This window comes from Phocoena sinus, chromosome 10 (genome assembly GCF_008692025.1).
Source record: "Phocoena sinus isolate mPhoSin1 chromosome 10, mPhoSin1.pri, whole genome shotgun sequence".
NCBI lineage: Eukaryota > Metazoa > Chordata > Mammalia > Artiodactyla > Phocoenidae > Phocoena > Phocoena sinus.
In genome coordinates this window covers 93,630,628-93,655,082 of record NC_045772.1, presented here as the reverse complement: position 1 = coordinate 93,655,082, position 24,455 = coordinate 93,630,628, and the positions used below count along the sequence as shown (strand labels likewise).

The 24,455-nt window shown below is 43.1% G+C and overlaps 1 protein-coding gene across 2 annotated transcripts in view; it reads left to right on the top strand.

The window, feature by feature from the left end:
- Positions 1-24,455, top strand: part of BORCS5 (BLOC-1 related complex subunit 5) — a 94,938-nt gene that overhangs the window by 58,990 nt on the left and 11,493 nt on the right. For both annotated transcript variants that reach the window (XM_032647051.1, XM_032647050.1), the window contains exon 3: positions 5,338-5,495. In XM_032647051.1, the coding sequence (XP_032502942.1) occupies positions 5,338-5,495 (158 nt within the window). The remainder of the gene's footprint in view (positions 1-5,337; positions 5,496-24,455) is intronic.

Genomic DNA, 24,455 nt, shown 5'->3' with positions numbered 1-24,455 from the left:
AGCCCTAAAAGGGAGGTGATTATTATCCCAGTTTTACACGAGAAAACTGAGGCTCAGAGGTATAAGGTAAATTGTCCAAATTCACACAGCTCAAATAATAATGGGGCTCAAATCACATTTTCCCATGTTCCCTGTCTTAGTCCATTTGGGCTTCTGTAACAAAATACCACAGATTGGATGTCTTCAAACAACGGAAATTTATTTCTCACAGTTGTGGAGGCTAGGAAGTCCAAGATCAAGGCGCTGGCAGATAGATTCAGTGTCTGGTGAGGGACCACTTCCTGATTCACAGACAGCAGTCTTTTTGCTGTGTCCTACATGGTGGACAGGCCAATTGAACCCTCTGAGGTTTCTTTTATAAGGACACTGATGCAATTCATGATGGCTCTGCCCTCATGACCTGATCACCTCGCAAAGGCCCTGCCTCCTTATACTATCACATTAGGTTTCAGCATATGAATTCTGGGGAGGACACAGACATTCAGTCTTTAGCACTACCTCAGTGAGAAAGGTCTTCTTTCTTGGCCCTCTGGTAAGTATTGGAAACCGTTAGGAGGGAGATCCTGGGAGCATTGTTTCTCTCCACACCAAACATTGTGATAGGTTGGCTGTTATTCTAGGGCTGTCTATACTTGCAGTCTCTTCTGCCACATAGATTAACCAAAACAATGATGGTAGCCATTCTGGGTGGCTGCTTCTCCTGGGTGAGATTGGTGTGCCTCTGAGGTGACTGAATGGAGATAAAAGTTCCTAAGGGAACCAGTCATGGAGGGCACCCTTTTTCTGAATACCCCAAAGGAATTGATCACTAACACACATCATAAGGTCCTGTCCAAGTGGGTCAGGTGTTTTTAGACTTTTCCCTTTCTTTAAGGGAAGGTGAGAGAACTAGAGTTCATATTAGGTAAATAATACACATGGTTTATGTGCTTTTGACTTTGAAATATACCGTGACCAGCAGAGTCAAAAATCCCTTATTAGTTTGGGGGGAGATTTCTTTTTTAATTATCTGTTGCCTAATAGTACCTTCACAGTAACTTTTGTCAAAGTTACATACATTCTGCTTTCTGGATTCTGTAGGAGGAAATGGAGCTTGTTACACTGTTATCCAGATGTGAGCCCATTACTCACAGTACTCATTTCCAGTCCTGGAAGCAGCTAAGCGTCTGAAAGTTAAGGAATTCAGTTTGATAATAGCAGAGGTTAATACCCATATGGCTCTGTACAATACTTTAGAAAAACTTTTTTTTTTTCCTACCTGACATTTCAGAAAGAAAAAGATTGCTCAGCAAAATATTTTCCAAATTTCTAACCTGATGATTTTTCCACTCAACACTTTACACAAAGAGCTAGGTACAGATGGCAATTTGCTGGGTCTGTGTAATATTCAGGCTTAGTCCTCACCCATTCCCTAGAGCCCACTCTCCATTCCTGTATAAACAAAGTGGTTTCAACAAGGTCTTAGGAAATGTCTCCAGTATTTACCATTTGCAAATATGGAATCTATTAAATCATGTTTTTAACTCAATAAACATCTACCTTGTATGCATCACTGTTTTAAGCTAAAGAAGAATTAGAAAACGGAGGGTAATGGCCCTGTTCCCTAGCGCAATAAAGAAGACGTAATTTAGAAACTTTAACATGAAAAACTAACCATAGATATGTAGAAGAACGGAGTATTAGGGATGAAGTGTCATGATCTCTAATTTTTTTCATATTGCTCAGAAAAAGAAAAAAACAAAGACGAAGTAGATATGATAAAATGTCAGTTGCTGATTCTAGATGGTATCTGGGTATATATTTTTTTCTTTTCTGTATGTTTGAAAATTTATGTAATAAAATGTAAAAAAAGAAAAAAAAACTTAACCATAAAGGCCATTTATAAAACTATACAAAAGATAATTTCAAGGGGATATAGGGTTCATTCTCTGTTACCTAAGCTAAGGGTTTAGGTTATTATTAGAGTTGGTAAGTAAGAATTGAAACCGAGGTGTAAGCCTAGAGGCCCTCAGAGGCCGGGCCGGTAATGGGAATGAGTGAAGCTGGCTGTCCATGTTCAGATAGGGGTTGAGAGAGCAGGAGAGTACACGCCTCATTTAAAGCATCTACAATTAAAAAAAAAAAAAAAATTTAATGTGCATTCAGAATAAAAACAATTCGGGGGCCTGGCAGCATGTGGTCTTCTGAAAGTGAAAATAATTACCACCTCTAAATTTACCCAGCTTTCTGTCCTCCCTATTCCTTTAATCAGAAGATATAGGAGTGGGTCAGTCATCAAAATGGGGGAGACGGGTTCCTGACACTTGAGAGTGATGGGAAAACTTTGTACTCGTTGCCTGTGGGATTGGCCTCTCTTGCCATAGCTCTGTAGCTTCAGGAGTAGAAAAAGTGGCCCGTCTTTTTCTCTCTGTCTTGCTCCTTCTGTGTTCTAGAGCAGGATTTGTGGCAGATTTTCAGAGATTCCTGTGAGTCTAAGGAGCACATTCTGATGATAGACCCCCGTACCTGGGCTTTGTTTTTAGGTGATTTGGGGGAGGGTGCAATTGTGCTTTAAAAGGGTGATTGGAAGTGTAATTTCTTTGACTTTGGAGTTGGCTGGGCAGCTTGATTTGAACACCGCAGTGTGCCTTCTAGACTTGGCAACTTTCCCCCCACTTCCCCCACCTTTTTTTTTTTAAGAGGAAGAGTCAGGGTTTTGGTTTGAGGGCTAACGCTGGGTTTGGGGCCCTCTGCTTCAGGCCTCTGGTGACCTGGGCTGGCCCTGGAGCTTTCTGCCTTGCCGCTCTTCAGTGCAGCCTCTGGAAATCTTCCTCACTCACCTGGGAGGAGCAGATGTGGACTGAGACCACGCCTCACTCCGAAGTATATGTGGAGAAGACAGAGTAGGGACCCCGAGAAGCCTTTTTTCCTCCCAAAGTCTCCCTCAGCTCACTCTTCCCTTGGAATTCCAGCAACAGAACTGCATCCTCTTAGCCTAGTTGGAGAACCTTTTATGTACCAGGTGCTGTAATGCACAGGATAAAAAGTAAAACATGGTCCCTGTTCTCCAGCAGCTCACAGGTTGTTAGGCTTTTAATCACCTTGGAGAAGATACTGTTTGAAGGTACATCCAGCCATATAGGCCCTGGTGAGCATGAAAGATAGGGAACTGGTTTTGACGGACAGAGTTGGGGATACTTGGGGTGGGGAAGGGGAGAGAACACCCAAGAGGACATCACTGATAGATGAGAAGGACCTGGGCTGCTTTTTGTTAAAATGACTTTATTTATGTGAACATTTTGGAAAGGGAAATACATTCATATGGTTTTAAAAATGTTAAAAGTATACTCTGAAATTCTCCTTCCCTATCCTTGTTCTCCAACCGTCTCGTTCTTGGAGTCATTCCAGAGTTTCTTTATGACAATGCAAGTAAATATGAATATATGTTTTTATTTACTTGTACCCCTCCCCAATTTTTACACGGTGGTAGCACACTCCATACACTATTCTATATACCTTTCTTTTATTTTTAATAAATTTATTTGTTTATTTTTGGCTGCATTGGGTCTTCGTTGCTGCACGCAGGCTTTCTCTACTTGCGGCGAGCAGGGGCTACTCTTCGTTGTGGTACGCGGGCTTCTCATTGCGGTGGCTTCTCTTGTTGTGGAGCACGGGCTCTAGGCGCGTGGGCTTCAGTAGTTGTGGCACATGGGCTCAGTAGTTGTGGCTCATGGGCTCCAGAGCACAGGCTCAGTAGTTGTGGTGCACGGGCTTAGTTGCTCCGCGGCATGTGGGATCTTCCTGGACCAGGGCTCGAACCCGTGTCCCCTGCACTGGCAGGCGGATTCTTAACCACTGCGCCACCAGGGAAGCCCCTGAAATGACAAAATTTTAGAAATGGTGAACAGATTAGTGGAGGATTGGGGAAGGCATCCCAAGACAGACTTTGATGTGGGCGAGTTCATCCTGATGGTGTGCAGCGCATGTGCTGTCGTGTTTATTTCGGAGGACCTGTGTTGTGCCATTGGCTCTGGTGTGAGGGTACTGCTCTCAGCGGGGTGGGGAGTGCCTGAGAGCCCCAGGGCCCTGCTAGGGATTCTCTGAAGTCAGAACTATTTTCACAGTAATACTTAGACATTTACTAATTACTCTCACTCTCCTACAAGTGTAAAGTGGAGTTTTTCAGAGGCTACATGATGTGAAATAGCAACAGATTAAATGCAGAAGCAAGTCTGAGAATCCAGCTGTTTTCTATGAAGCCAAGACATTTAAAAGACTTACAAAAATGTAAACGAGTGCCACTCTTCTCACTTTTTTGTTTTGGGGAGTAGAGTTATTTTCTTTAAAATATGTTATTTATGTTAACATGTAATGGGATTATTAATTTTTAAAATGACTTAATAAATATTCAAGAATTTTCTGTTTTAATTTTTAACAGATGAATATTGATTTAAACTACATATACAAGTGCTCTTTGGGGGTCTTCAGTAATTTCTGAGAGGGTAAAGGGGTCCTGACACCAGAAAGTTTGTGAACCTTCAGGGTGACAGTAAGCACTTGACCAGAAGTCAGGAGGCTTGAGTTCTAGTCAGGACTTCGCTGTGTGACCCTGAGCACGTCATTTAGCCTCTTTCATTGGTATTTCATCTTTTGAAGAACCGGTATTTCATCCGGTTCTACACACCTTAAAGGAAGGGAAGATAATTCTGTGTGAAAGGCTTTGAAAATATAACGTCCTGTTCAAATTTAAGGGAATTTAATAGTTACACAACTAAACTGATGTTGAAAGAAAATGTAAAGGTTGAGGCTTATGGTGTGTTAGTGGACATCCTGTTCACCTTTTAAATGTTTTCCTTTTTGCATCTCCTTCTAACAGTTTCCATATATATATATATATACATTCTTTCTGTTTCTCAGACAACCATTTTAATTAGTTAAAGGAATTAAGTAGGTACATCTTCCAGATTTTTCAGTCAAGAGGGGGTTTATACTCCTGATGCTTTAAAATGGTGCCGTAAGGTCAGGTGCTCTATCTTGGAGAAATCACTTATCATGTGACTTACTATGTGACTCGCGGCATCTTGGGTTTCTCGCCTATAAAACGGGGCTAATAATAATTTACTTTCCTGAGCGATTATATGAAAAGTGATGCACAGGAGGCACTGTGCCAAGTGCTTGGCACATAAGATGCTCCATAAATGGTAGCTGCTGTGATTGTCACAGGTATATGACAAAAGATGCAAGATTAAATTTAAGCCTCTTACCCTGCCTTCAGTGAACTTGTTATTAAGCTACTTTATTCACAAGCTTATTAGTAATTTCCATCTCATTTGGTTTTATTCTTTTTTTGCTTCCAAGGGCTGTTGAGTGGCCAGACTTCTCCAACAAACACCAGACTGGAGAAGTTGGATTCTCAGCAGGTGCTGCAGCTCTGCCTCCGTTATCAGGATCACCTCCGTCAGTGTGCAGAGGCTGTTGCTTTTGATCAGAACGCTTTGGTCAAACGAATCAAAGAGGTAACTTATTGTGAGAAAATATCATGGCTGACTCAATCTTGTGCCTCCCTGTGACTCCTGAGTCCTTTTCTCCTGGGGTGTAGAGCCAATGATCCCAACTTTCTGGGAAATAGTCATTTTCTATCTAAATGTCTTGACATCTGTCCCCATTGCTTTGAGAAAATTGTCTTTCCCAGCAGTGGAATGTGATGGTGGAAAAGAGTGGTCCATGGAGTAGACTAATCTGGAGTTTGAATCCTGGTTCACCACTTATTTGCTTGGGAAAGTTACTTCACTTCTCTTGGTCTCAGTTTTCCTCATCTGAAAAATGGGTCTAACCGTAGTAATCGACCCGGAGGGTTGAGTGAATATTAAATTGCTTAGTAAGTGTTAACTGTTATTAGTATATGTGAAGTCCTGCCATACTGATTTGCTTTGGCTGACATTAATTGATTTCAACCCTTTCCTGCGTGTAATTTATATTTTGTTTTCCAGTCGGGTATCAGTTCTTTGAGAGCAGGAGCCCTGACATCTCCCTCAATTATATTTTTCACTGTGTTAGCAGGAAAAACTCGGTGATTCTTATTGGTTGGATAGAAACAATTATGCCTACTTAACCCACAGGGTTTTTGTGAGGAAAGACACAAGATAATTCATGTGAAAGTACTTAGTAAATGAAAGAGTGTGGTACACATGTTGAGTAATTATGAATAACAGAAAGTAGGTACCCTTTTAAGCATTTAAATATATCACTGATTAGGCCACTGCATGGCACAGCTCTGGGAGCACCAAGGTATAAGTAAATACGTTTTCCAAAGTTTTCAGTCAAGAAGGGATTTCTGTTCTGTTACTTTGAAGTAATGTCATAAAAAGAAAAGGTCAGGAGCTGCATCGTGGAGAAACGACTTATGTGAATGGCACTGCCTGGAGTTTAACAAAATAGTCCTGATCATTGACTCTGGCAGGAGAAGGTGGACATGAGGAACTACACAAGGAAAGGGTGGAGAATCACTGCAATTAATGATCAGTTTGTAATCTCAAGGATGTAGTATGTCTATAACTAAGTAGTCATTAGTTATACTGATAGATTTAAATTTGTCAACACCTCCAGTATTTTACTACTTACCTTACATAAAACGTTGTATGCATGTATGCTTCTCTCATGGACTAAATACTTTTATATGGAAAACAATTAAATATGACCTTTTATTTTGGTTGGCATCTATGTGGCCTTTCAGATACTATATTTATTTTACTACAGTATGATCTAAAGAGCTTAAGTCCCAAACGTGACTATGCATTGGATTATATGAATTATTATTACTGGATTTTGTTTCTTTGAATACTGAATTCTCCTCTCCTCCAGTAGGTCTAGGAATCATTATTTTAATAAACTTACCAAATGATACTAATGCCATTCTTCGTTACCTGGGATTTGGGAACCACTGGTCTAGAGCATTGTTTTCCAAAATAAGTTCCATAAAACTAGTTCCATGTAAAGAAGGTCAGACTTTTTGCATATTTCATAACCACCCTTGGAAAGTCACAATGCATGTTATCTTATTTAGGAATCTTACAGTAAAGAAAATCAACACTTTTCAAACTTATTTGATTTCGGAACCCGTATCTTAGGTAACATCTATTAACATCTTATAGAAATAGTGTTTTTGAGAGCATCCTTTGGGAAAATGCTTTTGTGGATGTAAGACCTTATCATTTTTGACTGTGCTAGAAATTAATTATGATATTAACTTTCATAAGATTTTAGAATAAATCAGCTTTTTAATGCTTCCTGTCTTCTTTTTGAAAGGTCCTCTACTCCATTCCTGTCATTTCATAGTTAGGAAAGTGTGGTACAGAAAGATTAAGTGACTGATTCATTGCCAAGGAGCTGGGTAAAGTATTTTGTAGCTGAAAGTACCAGACAGAGCTCATTATACCACATTTTCAGGACTCCAGAGCAGTGTTTTTTTGGCCCTGAATGAGTGTTAGAATCACCTGGGAGTTTTTTCCTCCAATATATATGATGGAAAATTTTACACACACACTGAAGTAGACAGATACCCTTCCTGTCCTCATTGCCCAGCTACTACAGATATCAGCTTGTGAAGACTCCTGTTTCATCCACACCCCGACTCCCTCCCTGCCATCTTCCTAACTGGTTTGTGTTGGAGGAAATCTCAGGCGTATCATTTCATTCATGAGTACTTAAGTATGCATCTTTAAAAATAAAGGACTCCTTTAAAAACCTTTTTAATTTGAATTACTCTTAGACTTAGAGAAAAGTCACAAACATAATTCAGAGAGTTCCTGTATGCTTCTCACACAGCTTCCTCTAAAGTGAGCCTCTTACAAAACCTTAGCCCAAAGACAAAACCAGGAAATTAACATTGGTACAATACCATTAACTAAACAGAGACCTTATTTGAATTTCACCAGTTTTTCCGCTAATGACAGACTCCTTTTCAAAAACACAGCCAGAGTGCCCTTATGTACCTAAAAGATTACCTTAATTCATTCAGTATAGCTGAGATGCCTTGAAGAAAATACTGATGTGTAGCTCTCACTCCATAGCAATTAAATGGAAATCTTGGAAGGCTGGGTTGGTGGGAAGGAAGCTGGGCATTGATTGGTGTTCCTGAACGTGCTCTAGATCAGGGGTCGCCGACCCCCGGGCCCCTGTTGGGAATGAGGCCTCACAGCAGGAGATGAGCGGCAGGAAAGCGAGCGAAGCTTCCTCTGCCTACTCCGCATCGCTCCCCATCGCTCGCATTACGGCCTGAAACATAACCACCCCACCACGGGTCCATGGAAAAATTGTCTTCCACGAAACCGGTCCCTGGTGCCAAAAAGGTTGGGGACCACTGCTCTCGAGGATTCTCACGTGTGACCAGGGTTGAGCACCAGTGCTGTGGCACATTCATTGAAAACAAAATGGTTGTTTTTTTTTTTTTTTTTTTTTGCGGTACGTGGGCCTCTCACCGCTCGGGCCTCTCCCGTTGCGGAGCACAGGCTCCGGACGCGCAGGCTCAGCGGCCATGGCTCACGGGCCCAGCCGCTCCGCGGCATGTGGGATCTTCCCGAACCGGGGCACGAACCCGTGTCCCCTGCATCGGCAGGCGGACTCTCAACCACTGCACCACCAGGGAAGCCCTGAAAACAAAATTTTAAACTGAGTTTAAAATTCTGCTTGAGGAAGCTTGGGATTCACTTTGAGCCATCAGTAGTGACCCAGGATTGTTACCAAACAGAGAACAGCACTCCCGGTATGAGCAGTACCTTGGTAGTTCTCTTAGGGCCGAGGAGGTGAACACTGCTGTAGATTCTTCACTGACGACCTGTCTTCTCTGTTGGTGCAAACTCCTGAAACATACACAGCCATGTGCGCTCAACTTCAAACCTAAGGGTTGAAATTAGTCACTTCCAAGTGAATAAAGCAGAGGATGTAGTTTTGATCAAATACCAACTCTCTGATATTATTCCAGATGTTTCCTGGAAGTTGAGTTGCAAGTGTGAGGAAGTAACATAATGCTGTATGTGTTGAAAAGTCAGGGAACTTAATAACCGTGGAGAATGTGTGTTAGTGGAAGTAGAACCCGGGTCAAACAGAGGCGCAGAAAGCTGCAGCACTTGCGATCACTTACATTTGGATCAAAGGGAAACGTGGCTGTAACAGTTTCTGATTCGGAGAGAAGAAAATCAAGGAGTTAGCTGAGCTTCCCTATTGCTAAATTTGGATGATGCTTTTGAATAAAAAGTTGATGTTTTACAAATTTCTGTGTAAGAGAGGCGTGGAAGGTAGGGGTGGTCTTCCTTCACACCAGAGTCTTGTACACGGACCACTAGTTTCCTCAGTGGCTTCAGGATGACCCCCGGCCAACCAGCCAGCATGGCTGAGCAACTACTGCTGACCAACTTAGTGTGAGGTCCTTTAAGGGTTACACAGAAACGTGACTGGTCCCTGCTTGCTGAGAGCTTAGTCTGGGCGAGGGCATGAAGGTACACAGAACAGTAAGGTGAAGGATACAGTGCCATCAATGGAGAGTGCTCAGTTGTGGTTCACAGCTGAAGTCCTAGGAGAGTTAAAGATCAGGATATCCTGGGATATAGCGGGTGAGGCTGAAGCCACGTCGTACAAGGACAACCGGGATTTGGAAAACAAATGGAGAGAAAGCGGAGAGCGCTGCTGGCTGCAGGAACAGCTGGGAGTCTCGGAAGAAAATTAAGTTTGGGGCTTCCGGGGACAGTGGAGAAGCTAAGTTCGTTCCAAGAAATTTCTCCATTAAGAGCCACAGATGTCGGAGCTGGAAGGACCTCAGAGACCTTCTGGTCCAGGACCCTCATGACACACAGATGCAGAAATCGAAGCCTGTTAGAGAAAGTAAGCAATTAATCCGTGGTCACAGAGGAAGATAGAGGCTGAAACTATAGAATTAAAAAGTGGATGAAGGGCTTCCCTGGTGGCGCAGTGGTTGAGAGTCCGCCTGCGGATGCGGGGACATGGGTTCGTGCCCCGGTCTGGGAAGATCCCACATGCCGTGGAGCGGCTGGGCCCGTGAGCCATGGCCGCTGAGCCTGCGCGTCCAGAGCCTGTGCTCCGCAACAGGAGAGGCCACAACAGTGAGAGGCCCTCGTACCGCAAAAAAAAAAAAAAAAATGTGGATGAAGATTGGGACTTCCCTGGTGGCACAGTGGTTAGGAATCTGCCTGCCAGTGCAGGGGACACGGGTTTGGGCCCTGGTCCAGGAAGATCCCACATGCCGTGGAGCAACTAAGCCCGTGCGCCACAACTACTGAGCCTGTGCTCTAGAGCCCGTGAGCCACAACTACTGAGCCTGTGAGCCACAACTACTGAGCCTGCGAGCCACAGCTACTGAATTCCATGTGCCAAGAGCCTGTGCTCCGCAACAAGAGAAGCCACCGCAATGAGAAGCCTTCTCAGTGCAACGAAGAGTAGCTCCCACTCTCTGCACCTAGAGAAAGCCTGTGTACAGCAACAAAGACCCAAGGCAGCCAAAAATAAAAATTAATTAATTAATTTTTTAAAAAGTGGATGAAGATCAAAGGAGGTTTGGGGTGTTTTTTGCAGGTGGTATATTTGAATGTGCTTCCGGGTTGAGGGGAAGAGATGGAAGAGAAGAGATAGAGGGTGAAGGATAGAAAGGGGATTCTGAGAGTGAGGTCTCTGAGGCAGCAGGAGCGGGGGGACTTAGAGCCCTGAGGGCATTTGTTTTGAGAGAACAGGGAAGCCCTAGGCAGGTTTTTAAGAGGATGCCTGCCACAGACCAGTCATGCCTGAGGAGCCTGTGTATTCTCTCTGAAGGAGAGGGGAGGCGATTTGTTGAGCGTGAGTGTTGGGTAATAGTACAGTTGTCGGTACCAGAGCCATTGAAGGCTCAGCTGAGGTGGGAGAACTTGGACCTTGATTTTGTGGGCAGTTCTGCATAGTGGTTCTGAGTATGAGCGCCAGAGCCTCACTGCCTGAGTTCAGACCCTGGCACTGCCTCTAGCTGTGTGACCTTGAGCAAGTTACTTGATTCTTCTAAGGTTCAGCTTCCTCTTCTGTCACATGGAGGTAAGAATACTAGTGTACTGCAGAAAGGTTCTCGTGAGGGTTAAATGAGTTACTCTAGGTAAAGTACGGGACCATGTCTGCCATGTAGTAAACGCTATGGTGTTAGCGCTCGTTATTGTTTTAAATAAAAATGATGACTAATAGAAAAAAATAACAACAACAAAAAATAATGACTGATAGGGAAAAGCGTAACCTTATTGCTGTGAATTGGCCCGTGTGAAGTTTCTTGATACCAGTAGCAGCCTAAATATTGGCTCATTTTAAGCTCTACTCTCAACAGCCTGAGTATCACGAAGAACTAAATGGAGGCAAGACCCATCATTTATAGCCCAGGTTGCAGGCCCTGCGTGATTTCTTTCATGCCACAGATATGTGCTTTCTGGCTTTTTTGTAGTTAATTTAGCTGTTTATTCTGCTTTGTGAAGAGCAAAGTGGTGCCTGGGGACCGTGGATGGTGAGAAATGTGAACTGGACGGCAGCACGTGGTGAGTCCTCGGCTTCTGGGCTGTGGCTGCCTTGCCTCTTAGCGTTCCTGTGATTTCTGTGATAGCTCGTCATTTCTAGTTAAGGATTCAAGTTGGCAGGCAGACACTTTCAGTTTTAGGTCACATCTGCCATTGAAATCTGGGTAACTGAAAGGTAAAGGAGAAAAGAACGTGCATCTTTCAAACGTGCGGGCTTTTCACCAGTGCGGGGGCAGGAGACAGGTGGCAAACACACAGCCCGAGGAAGACATCGTTGATACGTCTGGACTGGCTCTGGTTGCTGACCTGGGTCTCGTTTCATCCTTACTCTGGTTGCTATCAATGGGTAAATATAGTCATGGTTTAGAATACCTTCCTAACTAAGATGAGGCCGTTAGGTCAATTTTATTACAGTTGCTACGTGCTTGCTTAAAGGCCTTGAGACTAAATTCGTGAGTGATTCTGGTAGCCTCTGTGTGTTTCATTGTTAGGTGTGTTGATAGCATGCTGTCGTAGCATTAACCAGTGTGAAACATTGAATTGGAAGTTCAGATGGACACATAAGAGTTGCAGTCCTTAGGAAGCCACGTGATTTCCTGGGATTATATAAAGACACCCTCAGGTTTCTCTAATTCAGCCCTTTCATGGCACAAATGAAGAAAACAAGGGTTCCTGAGTTTATTTGGAATTTGTCCAAGGTTTTTCTCCTAGTTAATGACTAAGACGATAGAAGACGAATCTTCCTGATTGCTGTCCTGTTATCTACTCTACCATACTACTTATGTTCTACGTTCGTGGAGTCTTAGCATTGCGTTTTTCTTCCTTTTTCATGCGTTAGGCTCTCAACTAGTGTTGGAAGGAGTGAGCTACCGTTCACGGCCCTGCACACAGAGCTGGGCAGGGATTTCTTTCAGTGGACAAAACTGTAATGTTTAAGACCCAGCTGGAGCCATTTTCCAAGTATTTGACCTGACTTCCTGTACCGTGTTTCCTCCCATGGGGCTGGGGGAGAGGCTGACCAAGGTTAAATGAGTTTCTCACAGTTTGCACAGAGAGTCAGTGTTTGAACTGACGTTAGCATTCACTCTGAGCCCCTTCAGTGAAAAGCCAGGTTCGTGAGCCGTTGGCCAGGTGAGGCTGTTACCCCGCCTGCCACCTTGAACCGAATCTCCTTTAAATGACAATGTTGTTAGACTCCTGTTACTGCTTTTAAACATACCCTGGCATCGGTCACTGCTTGCTTGACTTCACATTGTAAAATGGGTTGGGAGTGTTTAAAACTACAAAGTTTGAACAAGAACATTGAGCTGTTGGGCTTCTTTTTGCCGAGATACTGAGGGCAAGGCATTTCAGGAACATTCGGGGTTTCCTTTCTATCTTACAAATTACTCTGGTGTGAATTTCAAGTTGAGCCCTTAGAACACAGAGTTGTCCCCCCTTCTTGTCCTTTGGGCAGCCTTTCTTTTTGGTAAGAAGTACAGCTGGTCCCTTGAGTGGCAGGAACTCCAGATGGGGGACTGGACTCATTCTAGTTTGTCTGGCTGTAAGGTATGCTATGCTGTACAGCGCTTCCTCGGACCTGGGCCCACACTTGCACCAGCGCTGTCCTGCCACAAGGCAGAAATCCTGGAGGAGGGCCCAGTCGAGTTTATTACTTGCCTGTTGGAAACGTAGGCTTGTATTTTTTGGCGAGGCATAAGCAAAACCCAATTTTTCGACTGCCCTGAGATTTACCTCCATTCACGTTCTGGATACGGACATGAAACATGTGTGAACAGCAGCCCCATTTCCCACCTGCCCTAGACATGCCCCTGGACAGCTGGCTCTGCCAGCTTTCCCAGTACTGGCTGCATGTGCCAGGTACTTGAGCCCCTGTCCCACTCCCTCCCCCGGCTCCTTTCCAGCCTGCAAGGGTAGGCCATGTTAGAGGCCCCTTCAGCCGAACTGCAGTCTGTAAGCCAGTAGGTGAGCAGTATTAAGGGCACGTGGTTATAGAACTAGAAGTAGGGCCGGGAAAAGAGATTCCCTATCCTGTGTGTCTTTCAGTGAAGAAAAACAAGGAATTTTAGCACATTTGAATGTTGCTGTAATGCTTAGAAGAATGCCTGGCACATAGTAGACATGTAATAGATGCTCGTTAAATGAACAGCTTAATATATTCTTCAGTTCTGTCCATATCTTTGTCATAGTGACTGATAAGCTTTCTCATTCCACTAGAGAAAGTACAGGTTGTGAGAGTTTTATTAGCTACGAGTGGGCTAGATTGCAGCTATAAATAGACTCAAAAATGTGTAATAGCTCAAATGCGAGCAAAGTTCATTTCTTGCTCATGTTCAGGGTGGATGTTTCTGGTTAGCGGGTGATTCCTCCATTGAGTTTAGGGATTCAAGGCTTCTCCCATTTTGTGGCTCTGTCATATGCAGAGACCACATTGCTGATAGCATCCAGTTGGCAGAAGGGGAAAGAGAATGGAGTAGCATAGATGGGAGGTTCTCCGGGACCAAACCTATAGATGTCACACATCACTTTGGCTAGAACTCAGTCACGTGTCCACAGCTAACTCCAGAGGAGGCTGGGAAATGTTGTCTATAGGTGTGCCCAGGGTTGTACTAAATTTTGAGCTACATTTTGAACATCTGTGTCATCTGTGAACTTATGTTCCTAAAATGCATCTTTAGGTCAACTTTGAGATTCACAGGGGTTGGTGCAAGGTCCCATGGTAGGTTTCACTTGATTTAGGTCCTGCTGTCAGTAAAAACCAAGTGATATTAAGCAAACACTTAAGCCATTAACACTAAGTGAAAAAGCTAGTACACAAAATTATATAGTTAACATGATTTCAAATATGTTAAGTATCTCTTTTAAAAAGATTAGAAAGAAATATGACAATTAGCTGTGGTTGCCCTTGAGTGATGAGATGACCAGTGGTATTTGTTTTTAGACTAGTTCGTTCTGTTTTCCTGTATTTTACAAACCTCTGTCTTGGACATGCATTTTTTTCCAACTTGGAATAATTCTGTTCTCTTTTTCTCATAATATATGAGCCATATTAGGGTTCTGTCTCCTTGGCTGCAGCTTTTTGACTCACTGAGATAAGAATATGCCTTTCAGAACATGTGCCTCTACATGTCCACTTCATTTATGAACTCATTCAGCTGTGGGCCAGGCTCTGCTCTAGGTGCTAAGGATATATCACTGAACAAAACAGACAGAATCCCTTCCTCATAGGCCTTAAATTCCACTGGGGAAATAGACAGATAATAAACAAGTACAGAGCAAGCCAGGAGACTCTTCCTCAAAACTCTGTCTATACCTAAAATTTATCAAAAATCTTTTGACGAATAACAATCACAGCACCCAAGATTCTATCCATTATTAACAGTCTGTTCCTTGTCACACTTATCTGGATGTTCTGAACCAGAGGCTCATTTGCTCTCTCTGTTGTTACTTGGGAGGACACTTACAGAGCCACGATACTCCTTTTAAAAACATCTCTCATTCTTTCAGGCCTCAAGGATTCCCAAAGGATTTCTCTAGGAAGTGTCCTTAGAGCGTGAGGCAACAATTAACTTTTTTCCACCCACGTTGACAGACTGTACTTTGGTATCGTGAGATTTTATTTTATTTATTTATTTTTTAAAATATTTATTTAGGCTGCGCTGGGTCTTAGTTGTGGCATGCGGGATCTTCGTTGAGGCATGAGGGATCTTTAGTTGTGGCATGCGGACCTCTTAGTTGCGGCATGCAGACTTCTTAGTTGTGGCATGCAGACTCTTAGTTGCAGCATGCATGTAGGATCTAGTTCCCTGACCAGCTATCAAAACTGGGCCCTCTGCACTGGGAGCACGGAGTCTTACCCGCTGGACCACCAGGGAAGTCCTGGTATCGTGAGATTTTAGATGCCGTCCTGGCCTCACTCCCCAGGGCTCGTTCTGCACATGAGTAGAGAGCATGTCGTCTGTCTAAGGTCATGTGAAACAATTACTAGAGCTGCTCTTGCAGAAAGTCAAGGCGGTAGCCAACCTGCAGCCCAGAGCAAATGGGACAGTGAAGGTGTGAGTCCTCTGCAGGACTCTGAGGGGCTGTGTAATAAAGGGTTCTTTTAGGGAGTAGAAGTCGTTTCTTTCAAATGCAGCAAGACCGACAATGGAGTGATTGCAAGATGTTATTGTAGAAGCGTGAGCATTCGTGGCACAATGACAGTATAGTTTAGACGTGACTTCTTCCTGCATTCTAGCGCACCTCAGCCATTTTCTTTTTATTATAGTTGATTTACAATGTTTTGTTAGTTTTAGGAGTACAGCAGGGTGATTCAGGTATACACACACACACACACACACACACACACACTTTTTCAGATTCTTTTCCCTTATAGGTTATTGCAGAATATTCAGTATAGTTCCCTGTGCTATACAGTAGGTCCTTGTTGGTTATCTTTTTTTTTTTTTTTTCTTTTTCTTTTTTCTTTTTGCGGTACGCGGGCCTCTCACCACTGTGACCTCTCCCGTTGCGGAGCACAGGCTCCGGACGCACAGGTCCAGCGGCCGTGGCTCACGGGCCCAGCCGCTCCGCGGCATATGAGATCTTCCCGGACCGGGGCACAAACTTACGTCCCCTGCATCGGCAGGCGGACTCTCAACCACTGCGCCACCAGGGAAGCCCCGTTATCTATTTTATATGTAGTAGTGTGTGTATGTTAATTGCAAACTCCTAATTTATCCCTCCCCCCTTTCCCCTTTGGTACCTGTAAGTTTGTTTTCTGTGTCTGTGAGTCTGTTTCTGATTTGTCAGTCAGTTCATTTGTATCATTTGTTTAGATTCCACATATAAGTGATAGCACCTGATATTTGTCTTTCTCTGTCTGACTGACTTCACTTAGTACGATAATCTCCAGGTCCATTCATGTTGCTGCAGATGGCTTTATTTCACTCTCTTTTATCAGCCATTTTCTCTTTCTCCCTTGCTGATACCAAGACTCTCTGTCAGCACGTACCTGCCTTGTCATCTTGTAATCGTCATAGTTGTGTTCCGCAGAATCCACCCACTTTAGGCGTCTCTCGGGTCCCCACTCCCGCCCCACACCCCCCGTGTGCTCCCTACTGCTGGACTCTGCCCACCCTCCATCTCCGCCTGCCAACAGCCTGTCCAAATGCACTCCTGCTCTCACCTGGTCAGAGGGGTCTCCTGCCTCATTCCTCTCCTCGTGCCCAGGACGTGTTCGCCTGGTAAATCTGGGTGGGGAAGTGGAGTTGTCACTTCAGCTGTCTGCATGGGTTAGTGACACAGGCCTCAGGACTCTAGGCCAGGTGCACACATGTCAGGAGAGGCCACCCGGCACAGTGTTGAAGAGCGTGGCCTCTGGCGTACCCTGAGATCTACCAGATGATTATGTTAGTCTTGTCTCCGTCATCAGCGTCATTGTCGTCTCTTCCTGGTATCTCTGGTTCTTTCCTCAGGCATAGGGTACAGGATTCTAGCTGTAAAATACCTACCTCCACACCACCTCCAAAGTCTGTTCTCTACTCTGAGTCAAAAAAGGGGTTATATTCATGGATAGTTTGGGTGCGTAAAGGAGGGAATTATAGGACGCCTCATTAACCCAGTTTTACATTGTTTAGTAGTCACTTTAGCTCAGGTTTTAAAATCTTGAATGTGTGGCTTAGGTCATACAAACTTAGATTTATTTCCCTTTAATCCTGGACATTGGGAAGGGGAATCCAGGTTACTGATGGGGCTCCCAGATTTTATTCACATCCACCCACTCCGTCTGTTACCATGGTTCCTGCCGCTTCTCTCCTAATGTAGAAGTAAGAGTGGTAACAGTAAGACTGCTGTCATTTTTCTACATGTTTGCCATGGGCCAGGTCTAGAATAGGCATTTCATATACATTATCATCTACTTCTGACAGTTACAGAAACCAAGTTTCAGAGACCTGAAAGGAAAACCATTTAAGGTCACATGGTTATTAAATGGTAGAGCCTGAGACTCAAATCCAGATCTGAAACCCACATGTAAGACTCCAGAGCCCGTGCTTTTTCTACTGTTCTTTTTCCTTTACTTCTTTATCCAAAGGCTTTTTACTTCCCAGCTCCTCTCCTTGTTTGTACCTAATGTCCTCTTTCCCTAACACCATATTCCTTTACAATATTCCCTCCGTGGTTTCACAGCATACTTTTATATTTCAAATGCAGTCCTTAATGGGAAGCAGCCACACTTAAGGAAATAACCCCGATCACCCCACATTTACATTTTGAAGATGCCAACTCTGCCTCTTTGAGGCTAACTTTCCCACACTCCCAATCGGTCACTTTTTCGAGAAAGGGACTTTTACCAATATTTCAGAGGACCATGGTAGCAGTGAAGGTGGACAGAGGGACACCATCAGGGAAGCAAGACAGTGGTCTCGTGCTGCCCCCTCCCACTCGGGAGGGCTGCAGAGAGGGGGCTTTAATGAGAGAGAAAGCAGAACAGGGACTTCTCAGGGAAGCAGATCTTTTAGATCTTTTAGGGTGTCTGTGGCCCCTGAACTAGTATCAATATCTTTCGTAGAGTGCAGTGAAAGTCTCCCAGGGGAGGGAGGAGTGGAATTTCTGCCCTTGAGTTTTGATTTTTACCCTGATCTTTTTCTCCTCTTGTTTTACTGCCTCTCAGTGTCACTCTAGCCCTTTTCCAGGGGGAGGGGGGATGGGCGGTGTGTGTGTGTGATCTGCCTGACTTCTATGTTTTGAGCTTTGGGACCCGCTTAAAGGTTTTGAGATTTCTTTCCTCCCTTCCTGCCTGGACATAATGCCTCGGAGGGTAAGAAGGCACATGGGGAAGTTGGACAAGTCATAAAATAATTATTGGGGCACAGTGATGCAATTCAAACTCCTGAGATCCCAGTATCTCTTCATTCTCTTGAAGGCCCAAATAGAAGGTGTTCCTTTACTGAGACATTTAGATACATTGTTTGAACAAAGGAAACAGGGTCACTGCAAAATGTCCATTATGTGGTAATCAATGCCATTCAGTCTGTGGTGTAATTAATGAAAACACTGGGGACAGTCTGCCCGTTGTTTGTCCCTTGCGCAACAGGAAATGGCAGACTAATAAGGAGCTGGAGAAGGCTTACGTAATTCCAGAAGGACACAGAAACTGTGCACAATTGTGACTGACATCCTTCTAACTGCAGGTCTAGGCCCACCTGAGACGTTCCTATTCCGGATGGACATGGGGACATTTGATTTGACCCTGTCATGTGATTTAAAAAAAAATTTTTTTTTAATTTATTTTAATTTTATGTATTTTTTGGCTGCATTGGGTCTTTGTTGCTGCGCATGGGCTTTCTCTAGTTGCAGCAAGCTGGGGCTGCTCTTCATTGCAGTGCGCAGGCTTCTCTTGTTGTGGAGCATAGGCTCTAGGCGCGCAGGCTTCAGTAGATCTGGCTCACGGGCTCTAGAGCACAGGCTCTAGAGCACAGGCTCAGTAGTTGTGGCGCATGGGCTTAGTTGCCCCGTGGCATGTGGGATCTTTCCGGACCAGGGATACAACCCATGTCCCCTGCATTGGCAGGCAGATTCTTAACCACTGTGCCACCAGGGAAGTCCCTGTCATTTGATTTTGACACCAATTCACAATAGATTTTTGTGTTCCTTATGGCCAGAAATGGTGTCTTGAGAAACTTTGTTTTATTCATTTATTTCTTTTTTTATTGAAGTTTAGTTGGTTTACAGTGTTGTGTTAATTTCTGCTGTACAACAAAGTGATTCATATATATACATTTATATATATATATATATATATATATTTTTTTTTGGCTGCATTGGGTCTTCATTGCTGTGCGTGGGCTTTCTCTAGTGTGGCGACCAGGGGCTCCTCTTCGTTGCGGTGCGTGGGCTTCTCTTTGTTGCGGAGCACGGGCTCTAGGCGCACAGGCTTCAGTAGTTGTGGCACGTGGGCTCAGTAGTTGTGGCTCATGGCTGTAGAGCGCAGGCTCAGTAGTTGTGGCAGACGGGCTTAGTTGCTCTGCGGCATGTGGGATCTTCCCCAACCAGGGCTCGAACCCGTGTCCCTGCCTTGGCAGGTGGATTCTTAACCACTGCGCCACCAGGGAAGTCCCTACATTCTTTTTCACATTCTTTTCCATTATGGTTTATCACAGGATATTGAATATAGTTCCCTGTGCTGTACAGTAGGACCTTGTTGTTTATCCATTCTCTGTATACTAGCTCGCATCTGCTAACCCCAGACTCCCAATCCATCCCTCCCCCGCCCCTTTGGCAACGGAAGTCTGTTCTCTACGTCCGCAAGTCTGGAGAAATTTTGTTTTAGATCACAGTTGTGACACACAGTTAGAACTCATTTGACGAGGTAGAGCTAGCTATGGAAAAGTTGGCAGTAGTGTTGTGTGGTGGCCCTTCAATCAGCAGATCTGGAGTCCAGCTCTGGCTCTGGCAGTACCTGCTGTGTGGACTGACCCACTCTGGGGTGACCTCCCTCTGTAAAGTGAGGGGGGTGGGATTGAATGATCTCTAAGGACCCCTGCAGCGCTAAAATTCCATGTTCTGAGCCCCCTCTGTGAAGTCAAGGATTGTGAAATGCTTATACAAGTGAAAAATCAGAGTACAAAGTGTACAAACAGACTTTGCCAGTGAAAATGTCATTCAAGTTTATCTGCTAACAAGTAGTTTATTCCCTTTGGTTTCCTCTTAGTTTTGTTTTGTGAACGTTCATATTATGTCTGGAAACTTGTTCTTTTTGTTATTAAAAAAAGAAATGGTGGTTAAATTAGAAACAAAAGTGTTCTTTCATTCTACTGGAAAACTTTAAAACTTGCCATTTAAATTCATCTGTCAAGAATTTCAAAAAGGTCCTGAACACATTGCCCAACATGGTGTATATTTAATTGAAATGAATTGATATTTGAGTTAATGAGCTCTGTAGAAAAGATAGGCGAAGATTAGGCTAAAAAGCATGGGTTTGAATTCTGGCTTCACTGCTAGTACAAGCTGTGTTACCCTGGACACATTTTTATGATCTCTGACTCCCTGATTCTGCAGCTCTAGTAGGAGAAGGGAATTTTCCCTGTAGGCCTATTGCGAGGAATAAAGATAATGTATGTGTAGTACACAGTACAATGCCTGACATTTAATTGATACTCAGTGAATAGTAGTTGTAACTGTTATACATTATTTTATTACATTAATTAAAATATCTAGGGAATTACTAAGTATTATATACTGTGTTCCACCTTCCTGGTCATCCTAGTATGATATACATAGATTGCTAAAAGAAACTGTCCCACTAGTATGGATTTCAGTTTTTGTTTCTGGTAGACCGTGTAGACTGAGGTTTGCCAGAGAGGGATTTCTCTTCTTGTCTGACTTACAGATCAAGGGTGTGATATGAGAATAAATGGCAAGCGTTTACTCTTATAAGCTGTCATTGTAAACTGTTGCCTTCAGAAACAGAGTCACTTCAAAATGTCCAGTATGTGGTAATTGGTGTCATTTAGCCTATGGCATAATTTTTGAAAACATCTGCCCATTGTTTGTCCATTGTGCAAGAGAGAGGCACCCGGGAGAAGGTTCCCACAGAGAGCTCCTAATCCTCTGCGGGGATGGTCATCTGGAGGAAGGTCAGAAAGCCAGAAAACACAGATTTTCCTTGCGGCCTGCAGGCTCTAGTTCCCTGACCAGGGATCGAACCCGGGCTGCCTGCATTGGGAGCGTGGAGTCCCACCCACTGGACCACCAGGGAAGTCTCTGCTTACAAGTTTTTGTGTGAACATATGTTTCTGTTCTCTTGAGTATATATCTAAGAGTGAGATAGCTGGGTCATATGGTAACTCTGTGTTTAATTTTTGGCAAAACTAAACTGTTTTCCCAAGTGCTAGCACCATTTATGTTCCCAGTAGCAGTGCAACGAGGCTTCCAGTTTCTCCACATCTTCAGCAACACTTGTTATTGCCTGGCTTTTTATTTCAGCCATACTAGTGAGCGTAAAGTAGTAGCTCTTTGTGGTTTAGGTTTTCATTTTCCTAATGACTAAAGATGTTGAATCCCTTTTCATGTGTCCAGTGGCCATTTTTACATCTTCTTTGGAGAATTTCAAGCTCTATTTGCAACACCAGATTTTGCCCTTGGGACAGTACTAATTTATAGAGTACTAACTGCTAACTGCTCTCTAATCAGGAGAATTGGTGGTTCTGAGACTCAGAACACATGAAAGGGTGAAGCTCTTTATAAAACATTGAAGCAGTTTCTTTTGAATGTGATCATGTAATTGGAGAATTTCTTAGTTTTATGTCAGTACTATGAAAAACAAATCTCCAAGCATATTTGGCCATTCAGTGGAATTTTTTATAATCACATAACATTACATTTTTATACCTCTGATCTGTTTTTAGATCACTCTTATATATATCATCTCATTTGTAATCTTTATAACGTTACTGTAAAATTGGATGGATGGACAGACGGACGGGTATTATTATTCCCATTTTTAAAAAGTAGAAGCTCAGACTCAGTTTGTGATGTGTCCAAGGTCACATAACTAGTAGGATTTAAATTCAAGCCTTCTGACTTCTATCTTTTTATGTTAGTGAATTATTAGCCATGTCAAGGATGGGGGGGGGTGAGCCTACATTGCTAAAAAATCAGTGATATACCCATCTCCAAAAAGACATTAGAGGCATGGCCACGTCCCCATAGATTGTTATTGACCTGAAAATTCATTTTTGGAGAGCTGTAAAACAGAATGAATTCTCAATTTTCCATTTAGCCCCTCTAGCTAGAAAAAAATTACAATAAAAGCAGAATTGTGCATCACTGTGTATTCATTACATTTGGGGGCACAGAAGGATATCCATCGAAAGTACAAAGCTGGGGCTGGGTTTGGAGGGGTTTTTGTTTTTGTTTTTGTTTTTTTTTTGGCTGCCTTGGGTCTTCGTTACTGCGTTCGATCTTTCTCTAGTTGTGGCGAGCGGGGGCTACTCTTTGTTGCGATGCGCGGGCTTCTTATTTTGGTGGCTTCTCTTGTTGTGGAGCATGGGCTCTAGACACACAGGCTTCAGTACTCGTGGCTCACGGGCTCTAGAGCGCAGGCTCAGTAGTTGCGGCGCGTGGGCTTAGTTGCTCCTTGGCATGTGGGATCTTCCCAGACCAGGGCTCGAACCCGTGTCCCCTGCATTGACAGACCACTGCACCACCAGGGAAGCCCTGCATTTGGAGTTTGAGAAGATAGCAGCCCTTGGCTTGCTGGCCTCAGCCCATCGTGACCTCCACCTCCCAACCCCCATGTTCCTAAATTGACCTCCTTGGGAAACTGTAATTTAAATGTAGAATGAGTGCAGAGAAAGTGAACTGTTTGAGACCAAATAAAAATTGACCTTGAGGCTTAAGTTAACATTAAGAGCTGAACATTTAAAGGGTGGGAAAGATGAGTAACTTTTTAAAATGTAGTCTCAATTAAGTCCTTAAGCAGTGGTTTTTGTTTTTAACATTTCTAAAAACCTTAAGTTACTGAGGGAGAGGAAGAGCAACAGTCTGTTGATCGTACAGACTTGAGTTTTGTTAACTATGAAACACAATTTACCTATTCATTTTCTTTTGATCTGTGAAAAAGTTAAATTTGCTTTTGACCACCTTGAACGTATCTACAACTTAAGATTTTAGAATTTAGAAGATGTACAGTCTTCTTTCTGAGCTCTTACTGTTGTTCACACATCTTTTTTCTAACTTAAAACTATAAGCCCTTGTAGTATGTATCCCTACTTTGACAAGGTTACCTTTACTTTGAAAAAGGAAGTTACATCAAGCATTTAGAACGTCTTTCATAGGACAACCCACCTGTCCCAAACCAGCATCAAAGCTTATTCTATCAGGAAATTTTGTATTTTTAATATTTATTTATTTATTTGTTGCACTGGTCTTAGTTTGCGGCAGGCGGGCTCCTTAGTTGTGGCATGCGAACCCTTAGTTGCAGCACGCATGTGGGATGTAGTTCCCTACCGACGGATCGAACCCGGGCCCCCTGCATTGGGAGCATGGAGTCTTATCCACTGCGCCACCAGGAACGTCCCAGGAAATTTTAAAAATAATTTTTGAAGCAGTGTACTCTTGTTGGAGAAGATATCATTTATTAAAGCTCTTCTGCTTGTTTCAAAGTATTTTTGAAAAAAAATATATATATCTGCAAGTACATGGGTATTTTAAAATTTTACTATGTTGGGTAGCAGCAAACAGTGGTAATAGTAACTCATTCTCATGGCTGAACATATAAATCAAAAACACATGGAAGGACTTGTAGGTGAATAATGATTTCAGTTATTAAGTAGTGTGAAATGTTTCTGTAAGGGAACTTTGGGGTGAGTAATGTGACTCTTTTGTAAGATTTTCAGTAGCAGAAGTTCAGAACAAAAATAAAACATGTCAGCAAAAAACACAATGGTAGATTGTCCTCTGAGTGATTGCATAAGCCTTGAAGATAGTGTAACAGGGATGAGGCATAGCATAGTTTTAGCTTCTATGTTTAGGTCTGTGATCCATTTCATGCTAATTTTTGTGTATGGGGTGAGGTGTAGGGGTTCAGGTTTTATTGGGTTCTTCCAAAAATTGTTGAAAAACTTTCTTTTCCCCATTAAATTACCTTGAAAACTTTGTAAAAAAAAAAATCAATTGACCCATGTATGTTTAGATCTGTTTCTACACTCTGTTCAGTTTCATTGATCTATTTATGTCTCTGTGCCAATCCTGATTACTATAGCTTTTTTTGGAGTATAATTGGAGTATATAATTGGAGTATAATTAAGGAAATTAATCCTTGGTTGTTTCATAATTGTTTTATAATTGGAGTATATAATTGGAGTACATAATTGGAGTATAATTAAGGAGATTAATCCTTTGTTGTTTCATAATTGTTTTATAATTGGAGTATATAATTGGAGTATGATTAAGGAGATT